Source organism: Pagrus pagrus (assembly GCF_965226575.1).
Source record: "Pagrus pagrus genome assembly, chromosome: 24".
NCBI classification, from domain to species: Eukaryota; Metazoa; Chordata; class Actinopteri; order Spariformes; family Sparidae; genus Pagrus; species Pagrus pagrus.
Window position 1 is genome coordinate 19,343,383 of NC_140206.1, and position 12,544 is coordinate 19,355,926.

A 12,544-nucleotide genomic window follows, 5' to 3' on the forward strand; every position below is an offset into this window, starting at 1 on the left:
GAAGTACAACCTCTGCTGGACCTTTTTTCTGGATAGTGTCTATGTGGGAGGACCGCTTCAGGTCCCGGGAGATTGTGGTTCCCAGAAATCTAGTGTCCTTCAGGTGGGTCAACTAGGGATGGCTTGATACCACTTTTTCATGTCTGATACCGATAAGACAACATACAGTACATACACAGTATCTGCTGATACCGATATCAATCCGATACAGCCTTTCCTCCTCTCTTAATCAATAAAAAGCTATAGATAATACAACATGCTCCATCCCCTTCTCCTCCTCCCGTCAGTGCTCCGACCAAAGCCCCGCCCCCACAAACTTGAACGGGCATCAGACAGTCCGTCAGCAGGGCAGAGGAGAGTTGTTAGCATTGGGCTAATACAAGCTACAAAAGTAGCTAAGTTGGCTAACGTTACATATTTCATGAAAATAACAAATCCCCCCGAAGCACATTATCCCATTGGGGATGGGATAATGTGGGAAATGGGACTACATCTCGACCACATCTCCACCTGTCTAGGTGGAACCCATCTCCAACCTCCCCCTCCTAAGGGTGTGGAAGAAGGGAGGTGGAGGGTTGTTGTGATAACATAAGTTTATGTTTCAGCCTGCACCCTGAGCTGCAGGCTGTGGTGGAGGAGGAGGAGAGTCCTGAGCAGTTCTTCCCCACTGGCCAGCAGTCAGCCGTCATGGACCTGTCTCATCTGACTTCCAGCCAGCAGAGGGAGCTGGAAGCAATTGTCCCTTCTGGCCTTTTCCAGGAGAGGCCAGGCTTCACCACAGTGGTAGAGCACTCCATCCCTCTCAAAGACACTACCCCGGTAAGGCAGCGGATGTACCGGGTGCCTGAGCGTCTCCTGTCATCCCTCAAGACTGAGGTGGAGGAGATGTTGTCCTTGGGGGTGATTGAGAGGTCCTCCAGTGAGTGGAGCAACCCAGTGGTGCTAGTGCCCAAGAAAGATGGCACCATGTGCTTCTGCTTTGACTTTCGTCGGGTGAACGCCCAGTCCCATTTTGATGCTTACCCCATGCCGAGCCTGGAGGACTTGATTGAGCACCTTGGCAAAGCATCATATATCACTACATTGGACTTGTGCAAAGGTTACTGGCAAGTGCCTCTGACCAAGGAGGCCAGGCCTTACACAGCTTTTCGTGCCCCTCAGGGGCTGTTTCAGTTTGTTGTGATGCCCTTTGGTCTACAGGGGGCACCGGCCAGTTTTCAGAGACTTATGGACATTGAGTTTGCTGGTACAGACTCTTTTGCAGCAGCTTACCTTGATGACATGGTGGTGTACAGTGCCACCTGGGAGGACCACCTGTGTCATCTAGGTGAGTTGTTGCAGCGCATCCAGCAGGCGGGCCTGACCATCCACCCACGGAAGTGCACCCTTGCAAAGGAGGAGGTGCAGTACCTTGGCTATGTGCTGGGCTGGGGGGTGATCTGTCCACAGAAAGACTAGGTGCAGGCGGTGCTGGACTGCCAACGGCCCCAGACCAAGTAGGATGTCCGGTCGTTCCTGGGACTGGTGGGTTGGTACCGCCGTTTTTTGCCGGACTTTGCCCGTTGAGCAGCACCTTTGTCGGACTTGACCCGGAAATCGGGCTCCTCCCAGGTCCAGTGAGGGGAGGAGCAGGAGTAGGCGTTCTTGGACTTGAAGGGGGCGCTCTGCAAGGACCCAGTGCTCCAGAGCCCTGATTTTGGACAGCACTTCACTGTCCAGACTGATGCCTCTGGTGTTGGTCTTGGGGCAGTGCTACTCCAGGGTGAGGGGGACGACAAGAAGCCTGTGGCTTACGTTAGCCGCAAACTGTTTCCCCGGGAGACCAGGTACGCAGCAGTTGAGCTGGAGTGCCTGGCCGTGAAGTGGGCACTGGACACCTTAAAGTATTACCTGCTTGGTAGAGACTTTTCCTTGGAGACCGACCACCGCGCCTTGCAGTGGTTGGGCAGCATGAAGGACTCCAATGCTCGTGTTACCTGCTAGTTCTTGGTGTTGCAGCCGTACCACTTTACGGTGCAGTACCTGACGGGCAAGCAGAACACTCTAGCAGACTCCAGAGGGGGAGGGAAATGTGAGAAGGTGAGCAACCTTCCCCCCCTTCTCACAGTCTCCTTGGGTGAACGCCAGTGTGTGGCATGGCCCACGAGGGAGCGAAGAGAGACTTGGCTCGGACATTTGTACACACACACACACACACGCACGCACACTCATACACCCCCACACACTCCCACATATGATTCTAAGGACTCTATGAAGATGTTATTTTGATGTGTATTATTCTGTCTCTCAGTCTTGTTTTGTTAGTATATTCTGCACTTGAGGTTTATTTTGTGACACATTCCAGCTATTTTGCTCTTGTTTTAATCCGGTAACTGTGCCTTTAAGAGAAGTGGATTTTGAGTTTGTTGACTATCACTGCCATCTAGTGGCGTAAAGCAGGAATTGAGTTTGTATCGGGAGATTGAGTATATCCGAGCCCTCCTAACATGTCTTTCCTGTGTGAAGTCTGCTGTTTTCCTCACCTGTTGCACTTGAGAAGGTCATAATCTGTAAATTCAGCGCAAAGATGCTTGATTATGGACGTGTATTGGTGCTTTCATTTCGTGTTATTACAGCCGATATGCTATTCAAATCAATAAAAGCTACGTGTTATGATTTAGCCTTTTGGTCGCTATTCAATACAGGATCTGTTGCTAATGTTAAGAACGGAAATTGGTTATTTTACACAGTGCAATAGTTTTGAATGTGAAATGTATATTTTTACACTGGAACTGAATGCTGAATGAAATGGTGCATCAGTAAAGCTCAGAAAAATGCTACAAGTGACTCACGAGTGGTTACTGAAGCCATTTATGTTTAGCTCGCTGCATACGCTAAAGCACTCAGTTTAGCCGAGGGCAGAAGATGTATGTTTATGATATGTGGGTATTGTGCCATGCTTTGTTAACGTGGGTGGCTTGAGCAGTGCACCGACGTCGGGAATGCGGTGCGCCGCGGCTCGCACTCACCACACCCACAACTCACCTGTGACAGTTTTCACTCCTTTCTATCATCCTGGCGTGTAGTGAGGTACCCACTACTCGTCCCGCTCTTCATCTCACATACACTCACCTGCACTCACAGTCCGGCTCCACTGCTCCTCTGCGGAAGCGAGCGCCGTTGCAGGGGCGGTCTTTATCGAGCGCGGGGCAAGGGGGGCGCGTCCCAGGGCACTCAGGGGTGTTAGTTTTGATACTGTATAGTGGTTTGGGTGATTATCATGCAGAGGTTTTGTGTTGACAGGTGAAATATTGTGTGAGTCAAAAGGGGTTTTTGTATTGTTTATTCTGGGGGATATTCATGTGTATAATGGCAGATGTGGACCATTATGGCTTTGGTGTTCCCCCTCATTAATGGTTTGCCCCAATTGGGCTTAGCATGCTGCCATATTTAAGGGAGCTTCATTCAGCTCCCTGGGTCTCTGAGAGGAAGTAGCCTGGTGCGAGGCTATGCTATTGCCATTGTTTGCCTTTCTTTGCCTGTCTTTGCCCTCAGAGTATGTGTGTTTATTTTCATTGTTGTGTGGAAAATAAAAAGCCTTTTTCTGGCATTTGAAGCTTCGCTGGCTTGTGGTTTCAACCTCTATGACCTGGATCTAGTCTGGCCGGATCCCCTTTATGTGAGGAGGCCGCACCGGTCGCTCACAGATTCCCACGGAAACAATGGAGCTTAATAATCTCTTCTCTTCTCTTATTACGTTTTTTCTTCTCTTTCTCATCCACCGGCTTTCTTCCTCTATTTCTGCTCTTATCCTTTTACTCTTACTACTTCATATAATGGAATGTCTCCATATATCTCCTCTAGGGCTGCCACAAACGATTATTTTGATAGTCGACTAATCACAGACTATTTTTTTCGATTAGTCGACTAATCGGATCATACGTAAATTGAATGTATAACATACAGTTTATCGCACCAGCATGCAGCTGCTCTTATATAACAATCATTAGCTTTCAGCTTGAAGTGTTACTTACTAAAAATGAAGACAATTAAGATGATAGTTCATTAAACCTTTAATGAAATATAGGGGTGCAACGACTAGTCGACAATCAGTCGTCGACTAGTCGTTAGTGACTTCATCGTGTGTGTATCCCACGGCATGCAATGCCACGCTAAACAGTGTTTCACCATAGCCAATTGAAATAGCTCAGAGTGAGACATCTCATTTTCCCCAACTAAATAAGAGCCATTGTTTTTTGGGCAATTCATAATCTGACTACTTTGATAGTCGACTAGTCATCGACTACTATAACGACTAGTCGACTAGTCGTTAGTGGCAGCCCTAATTCTCCTCATCCTCTTGTTCTTTCTCTTTCCAGCATTGAGGCCGTGGCTATCAGAGTTCTTCCATCCAGGAGTGAAGGATTTCTCCCAGTTGGCCCTGGACCTGAGCAGAAACCAGCTCATTGTGGGAGCAAGGTGACACATAACTATGTCCAGTCAACACGTGTTGCCAAATGTACTGTACAGTGTTGTAAAATGATAATTACAATAAGGTTTGGTAAGAATGTATCAGGAAAGAACTGGGAGAAAAAAGATAATGTCATACTATACTATCTGCTGCTTTACTGTACCTTTAACATAAAATAATCTCTTTTACAGAAACTTCCTGTTCAGACTGAGTTTGAGCAATGCCTCACTCATACAGGTAACTTTAGCCAAGACAATAGCTGATGTTGGAGAAAGATGTTTCCGTTTTTAGTTTATTTAGTTCATTTTTCTTTTATTTTAGAACAGTTTAAAATTGATCAATAAATAATGTTTCAATGTCGAAAAATTACATTAGAATTTTAAAACATTAATGGAATGTAACATTTTTTCAAATACAAAAAAATATGTTTGTCTTTGTCTTCCAAATAAGTAGTGTTTTTTGTTCAAGGATTAGTTGAACATTTAGGAAAAGTATTTGCCAACTTGCTTAGAGTTGGAGGCTGTTCGGACCTAGTATAACACTCAGTCCTGAGCAATCTGATCAAAAGTGGACAGCTCTAAGTCTGTCACTTGACACCTGGCATTAACATGTCGAGTGACAGCTTGTGATCAGAACTCACTTCCCCGCTCTATATGCAAATAAACACATACTTTGCTGGGACAAACTGACACAATGTTTTTTACACAAAGAAAGAATTTACATGAAAATGTACAGTATAACAATTTCCAAATTTATAAGAAGGTCCAAAGCATCAAGAATTTGTCATAGACGGTGTTTATAAAGTTTCTCCTTACTCAACAGCTCACAAAATTGAGTGATTTTCTTTTGTTAAGGAGGCACAGGGTGACACAGAAGTAGCCTAAAGTGGTTATAGTTTGATATGTTTACTGTCAATAAAATGTTATCTTCTTTCAAAAATGTAGTATAAATGGTGGAATCAGTTGAAACTGTGTGTTGAAAAGCTGCTAAATGTCAGCAAGAAAGACCCTCTTTGGAAACTGAAGCAGACAGGCTGGTACAACAATGCCACAAAGAACTGGAACTTTTTACAAGGAAAGAAACAGCGTATTAAATTTAATGCCAAATTTGAAAGGAGGCACGAGTGATTTAGAATTTGGCTGTGCCTGTTATGCAAAGTTTTTTTAGATTCTACTCACGCGACCCTCAAATTTGTGCAATTTGTAAGGGAGTCAAGGGATATAGCTGTAACTATTTCAATTACTAGATTAGTTGAAACAGTGCTCACAAATATCTGTTGCTAACATTGGCAGGTAAAGAGAGCCCAAACCCATAGGGCTCTATCTTACACTTGGCACAAAGCAGCGCACACCGCAGCGCAACTGTCATTACTAGTGTCAGACCAATGCAGTTGTCATTTTCACGCCCAGCGCCCATGTTGTGTAAATGTGAGGCGTGGTCAGGCGCGCTGATGGTGGATTGCTATCTTGAGGCAGCAGAAAGCGACTGCGCCATAGACCAACAAAAAGCTGGTCGAAAGTAAAAAGCGCAGTCTGTTTCCTGCTATTTAAAGGACACATTAGAGGCACTTACACAGGCGGTTTCACACCATTCATACACTCTGATTTTAGGAGTTGACTTAGACAAGGCCTCAACACACTAGTGCGCTGTGCTTTAGACTGAGCTCCATAGACCATCTCAAATACGGCCCATAATGTCCATTACAGTGAACCTAATGGAAATCAGACAGTGTGCAATCCATTCTACCTATTAGTATGGCTTCTACACTTTGCTAAAAGAATTTGGTCATATGCGGCTAAGACAACCTCTGAATGTGGTCTGAGTGCCATCAAATCCTCAATGCATCTTGAGGGCCCTCACACCTGTGCTTAGAGCTGTCCACTTGTTCTCGGATAACTCAGGACGCATGTTGATTCCAAGTCTGAAGAGCCCCTTTTACATGAGAAGATCAATGCCACTCTTATGTTATTATGTTGTGTGAAGCTGGAGCAAGCAGCTGGTTAGCTTGCATGCAGCTAGTCTTACCAACGGCAACAAAATATGCCTACCAGCACTACCTGTAAAGCGCTCTAATTAATACATTTTATCTGACATGTTGTGGTTTTTTGGGTTTATGAGCTGGACTATTTCTTGGCCAGACACAGTGACTTCTTGGAGTCCACAAAGTTTGTTAATGGATGAAACACAAGCTGTAGAGTGTTAAGTCGTGTATTTTTATCTAATGCTTAGTAAAAGAATGAATAATCACACTGTTTTCTGATTTACTGTTAATGTTGATTTGGTTGTAAAGAAAACCACATTCTCTGACACAAAATAATTCCTTTTTTGTTGTGCAGGTGAGAGAATGGGCACCTGATATGGAGACAAAGCACTCATGTCAGAGCAAGGGCAAGTCTGAGGTAGTGTGTTCTGCGTCACGATATAGAATGATGGTCAAACTCAGTCTTTGATATTCAACTGAAGTAGATGTTGCCATTTTTATTAATGATAGAGGATTGTCATGACCCACCAAAACTGTTTTGTTACGTGTTTGCTTACAGGACGAGTGTCAAAACTACATCCGGGTTTTATTGATAAGTGGGAGGACACTCTTCACATGTGGGACCAACGCCTTCACCCCTGTGTGCATAACCAGGCAGGTAGGTACAACAATTTATCATGCGCTGTGAGCAACCAGATCAGGTTTAAGCCATCGGGATCATCAATCAAAATTAGTTTAAAAAAAAAAGGTCCAGAATTTCAAATGTACAACTTACAACTCAATCAGTACTTTTATACTGTAGTGAACTGAAAACAAATCAGTTGCTATCTAAAGTTGGGAAAACACATTTTGTAATCTAAATGCAGACATGTAAAATATATTTATGCCACAAAAATGGGCTAAAACAGAGAAACGAAGAAGATTATATCTTTCAAAATAAAACCCTTAAACCCTCAAGAGCAGATTTGAGTTGAACATTTTTGTGAATGCTTTGTGCATTTGGGAAATGGTTGTAGGTTGCATTATTCTCTCCAGTTAAATAAGAGAAATGTTTAAAGTTAATGTAATTATGTGTTAATAATTTAATTTGCAACCCATAGTGCAAACCAAACACTAAGACAGAAGCAGCAGAATCCCTGTCTTATGTGTACGTTTGTTGTGAATTGAGTTGTGTTTACACCTTTTTCTTTATGTCAGGTTGGTAACATCAGTCAAGTGCTGGACACAGTGAATGGTGTTGCCAGATGTCCCTACGACCCACGCCACAATTCCACGGCCATGGTAACAGATAGGGGTGAGTTGTATGCCGCCACAGTGATCGACTTCTCTGGACGTGACCCTGTCATCTACAGGAGCCTGGGGAACATGCCACCACTGCGAACCGCCCAGTATAACTCCAAATGGCTCAACGGTAAACAAAGCCCCATACTCCTTTGCCCTTTTGTCAAGCCTGACACTGATATTTTCTTTTCTCCCGTCATGTTTCTTTCAGAGCCTCATTTTGTCTCTGTGTATGAGATTGGTCGCTTTGCCTACTTCTTCTTAAGAGAAACAGCAGTTGAAAATGACTGTGGGAAGATGGTGTTCTCTCGCGTGGCACGGGTCTGTAAGAACGACATGGGTGGACGCTTCCTTTTGGAAGACACGTGGACCACCTTCATGAAGGCACGACTCAACTGCTCACGCTCGGGAGAAATTCCCTTTTATTACAATGAGCTGCAGAGTACCTTCTACTTACCAGAGCAAGACCTGATCTATGGCATCTTTACCACTAATGTGTGAGTAATGTTCATCAGTAACATTAAAACAATCCTCTTCTCTCTTTGGAGCTGAACTGGTACAGATGGTTTGAAGGCTTAAGTCTCATTTTTGCCCCTTTTACGTATGAAAATATTTACATCCATCGCAAATGTTCCAACAGTAACAGCCCACATACTTGGACATGGATGCTGAGCAATACATCCACGAGAGGGCAGCTCAGACTTGACAGTTCTTTGACAATAGTTTCCTCACAACAAACATGGCAATGAAGGATCTGATAATGTAGATTGCAGTGCTCTGTAGGGCCATTATAAATACATTGTGACATGGATGGAGAATTCTCTTTACTATTACCAAATGACAGAAACTGACAACAAACTTAATCTCCAGTACTTTGCCATTGTTCAAACTTGTTTGTCGTGTCCCATGGTTGTCTAGCTTGAACTAATTGGCTACATTTCCCTTTCTCTCTGGTGGTACTGCTCCATTTTGTTCGCATCTGTAAGCTTCATAAAACTGGCATAAATACAGACTACATGAACACTGAAGACAGAGTGCACTGTCCATGTATGAATACATATCTAATGTTGAGCATAAATATAATGCATAAAAAAATACATAATTACTAATATTGTAGTTTTTAGTTTTTCATCTCATCACGAGGGACAGGAGAAGTTGCTGAATACATTGATGTCTGTTTTCTGTTTGTAGAAAAAAACATTTGATAAAAAGTGGTGCTGTCTGCTTTCCTCCAGAAGAGCCTATGAGAAGGTTGTTTGTTCTCTTGTTGCTTGGAAGGTTATACAGCCAATAGTGTGAGTAGTAAAAGATGTGCTCTCCACTCTAGTGGACAGGTCCCCACTGTGGAGCTTAAAACTAAAACTGTAAAATTTCTAAAATGGTGAAAGATTTCAAAAAGTTTAATTGTTGAAAGTTTTATGACCTGTTTAAAATGATGTCTGTATCTTAAAACTATGAAGAAGCAGAAGCAGTTAGAAGTAGCATGGGTTTGAAGAGGATTTGAAGATTTCTCCATCAACTTCCATTGTAAAAAAGAATGTTATTTTAAAAAGAAAAAGAACCTTATTTTAAAAAGTAGAAAAGTGAAAAGTTGTAGCCATCATGTCCCTAAAGACATGAAACATCAAACATTTTGATAGTTTAAAGGGGAACTACCGTTTTTTACAACCTGGAGCTTATTTCTAGCATAAAATATGATTATTTACTCACCCAGATAACTTTGGTGTCATTTGGTGTCGTTCGGACGAAATTAGATCCAGTGGAGCGCCGCGTATATCCATATAATGCGAGTGATTCGGGCACCGAATCGCAGCCTCTATGAGCATTATCTGCCACGAAACTAGTTCATTTCACCAATATTTTGTTATGATACGCTAGTGCTATTCCCCTCTGAGTCCGCCTGTTGCCTGTTATCAACATCTGGGGTCTGTAGGTTGACCTACTACCTCTGACCTGGAAGATGTCAGCCAGCTTGTTTACCTGTAGCTGCTACTGCTAGTTTGACCCCGGATGTTGATAACAGACAAGCTCTCTTTTTTTATAAGGTTTTAAAATTTTATTAATTTAAGTAATATATCTACATATGTACTTATTTCTTTTTTAACAAATGGCTGCTTTTGAGCCTTTCAGACACTTCTACAAAGAATTAAAGGCAGAAAAATAATTTAAAATCCTTTTTATTGCTGAGTCAAGCAGCATATTAATAATATGGCTTACACTACACCCCTGGCTATTTATTTTAACTGTAATAAAGATGATAAACTAATTCTTCTCTGCTTATTATTCAGACTGTAGCGGGTGTAAGTGTGAGTCTGATTTGTCAACCTCCCGCACTCACACACTCGTCATCCTCTAAAATAAATAGCCTAAATAAAAATAAAAAAACCTAACTCACGTACATCATAACGTTTAAAAAAAAGAAAAAATCAGGAACACTCGATATACTGTAGGCTACTGCTTTTCACGCTGACAGGAAGACCGACTGATCATCTCAGTAATATACCACGGATTTATCATGAATCAAACTCGGACCAGAAAAGCGTTTTCAACTACTCGCCTACTCGCTCTGCTGTGCTGTGAGGTGGTTAGTGGATAGTGGATGGAGTTTGTCATGAGGTCGATTTAATCGGCTCGCCGATAAATCGGTCGGGCCCTACTAACAACAGCTCTGGCCCTACCACAACTCTGAGGGGACACACCACTTAATTGTGCTCTCTGGTGGGGAGCCTTTTGAATTACAATGTTACGATGGTCAGGGATTAGTAATTGATGGTAGCCAGCCATCGGCGAAGGACAATGACATCGTTCATCGACCCAACCAGCACCGCCCCTCCCTAGACGCAGAACACGCGCTGTGCGTAGGGCCCCACGATCCGTGGGGAGCCCCATTTTGCGCAAGGGGACGCATTCTCTGCAAATGCGCAAAGTATGTGCATCGCTGCCGTGAGGCGCGTAGAGCACCAAGTCAGCCCGAGGCAGGAGAGAAACACGCACATGTTGCCGCAATGATTGACAGCAGGCAGCATCTGACCAATCAGCGGTCAGATGCACCGACAGGCAGTTGGATGCAGGTGGAGAGATGGCGTCCAAACGGCAATATGAATTGGGAGCAAGCAAAAGAAAGACAAAGTCAAAACAAGAGGAGGCTCGTGCTTCACTTGAAGGTGGGTATGTTGTTGAAATAGAAAAGAAAACTTTGTGGCATAAACAGCCCAGCTGCTAGCATGCTAATCATGAGACAGAAGAGACGATAATTCTGTCTAGATGTGGACTGGAGATTAAATTTTCCAGCGGCCCTGATTATCATTTATTGAATGTCTTGTTAACTGCATCTACATTCACCTCTGTTGAAAAAGGAGTGGTTAATTGACCAGTTGGTGGTCGTATGTTGGCTCAGGTTTATAGCCTATCAATCTATGCTATCAATAGAAGTTTTGGGCTATTTTTATGGAGGTAAAATGTCGCCATCTCTTGGTGAATTTAATTCATAACAGTCATATAAGATTAGATAAGAAAAATTAAGATAATCCTTTATTTGACCCACAATGGAGAAATGTAAAGCGTTGCAGCAGCAAACAGCAGTGTGAATATAGAACCTAAGTACTAAATGTAAAAATAAGTATAGAAAAATATTCAAATATAGAAATATCATCAAATCAAATCATAATGAATATTATTATTAGTTGTAGTCGTATTTGCATTAATTGCATTTTAATCTTTGTGAGGCTAGTATTTACATTAATTTCATTGTGTAATTTACCATTAAGACCAAAACAAATCTTAATAATCTGTTTGTATGATGGATTTCTTGTCATAACAGGGTCCATGCTGAAGTTTGTTACCAAGGGTGACACGGAGCCAGCGGCCAGTACCTCACAAGGGCCATCAAGCACCATGTCTACTGAAGCAGCCTGCATCTGTAAAAGGCTTGTTCCATTGTTGAAAGAGGCTGTTCATTTGATTTGTTCCTACTAATAAAGGTTGTAAACCTAAATGGCATTTCGTGATACAGTCATTTTGTAAAGGGGGGGGGAGGGGGGGGGCTCAAAATAAAATTCTGCTTAGGGCCCCAATTTGGCCAGGGGCGGCCCTGGACCCAACCCTAGTAGGAAGGGCAGGCTGACCCTCAACAAGCAGCCCGGTAGCAAACGCCAGCTTGCCGAAACCAAGTCGTTCAAGCCAGACTTGTATGGAAAGGTGGCCCTCTTTAGCCCAGAGACACAGCCATGAGCCGAGGAGATGCATTTGAAAGGGAAAGTGCATGGCAATCCGCTCACCACCGCCAGCAATGCAGACACACCAGTGCACATATTTAAATAATCACTACGGTGTAGGCCACTTGTGTAGGTGACGGCATCAGCTCTGCTTGGAGCCAATAAATAAAAATAAAGAACAATATAAATTTGACTTACTTTTGTTTCCTTATTTATTAGATTTTCCCTTTCAAGTGAATGATGGGAAAACAAACTTCTTTTTTCAGTCTTTTGTGCATACAGAAAAAACCTGCCAGATCAAATTGAATGAATGATGATACTGTACACTGTACTGAAAACATGATGGGAACTCTTCCTACTCAGTAATATAATATTACACCCATTCATACTAAAGAGATAACTGATAGAAATACATTTTACTGCTAAAACGAGCTCTTAAATCTGTGGCTTCAGACTTGCAAGTTCCAACCATCTATGGAAGAATTACAGACTGCATTACATAATAAATGGCATCTCTGACTCCAACCCATGCAACAATTTAAAGGTTTTGTCTAGATGTTAATCAGCTACTGTAAATTAAGACAGTTTAGTTTCTTGAAAAGTCTGCTTGCAAAAACT

The 12,544-nt window shown here is 42.9% G+C and overlaps 1 protein-coding gene across 1 annotated transcript in view; it reads left to right on the forward strand.

Annotated features, from left to right (window-relative positions):
* The window catches only part of LOC311253303 (semaphorin-5B-like), a 105,234-nt gene that overhangs the window by 55,350 nt on the left and 37,340 nt on the right, over nucleotides 1-12,544 (forward strand). Inside the window, exons 3-8 of the mRNA XM_084347175.1 lie at nucleotides 4,359-4,458; nucleotides 4,642-4,687; nucleotides 6,787-6,849; nucleotides 6,991-7,089; nucleotides 7,629-7,842; nucleotides 7,924-8,209. Of these exons, the coding sequence (XP_084203301.1) occupies nucleotides 4,359-4,458; nucleotides 4,642-4,687; nucleotides 6,787-6,849; nucleotides 6,991-7,089; nucleotides 7,629-7,842; nucleotides 7,924-8,209 (808 nt within the window). The remainder of the gene's footprint in view (nucleotides 1-4,358; nucleotides 4,459-4,641; nucleotides 4,688-6,786; nucleotides 6,850-6,990; nucleotides 7,090-7,628; nucleotides 7,843-7,923; nucleotides 8,210-12,544) is intronic.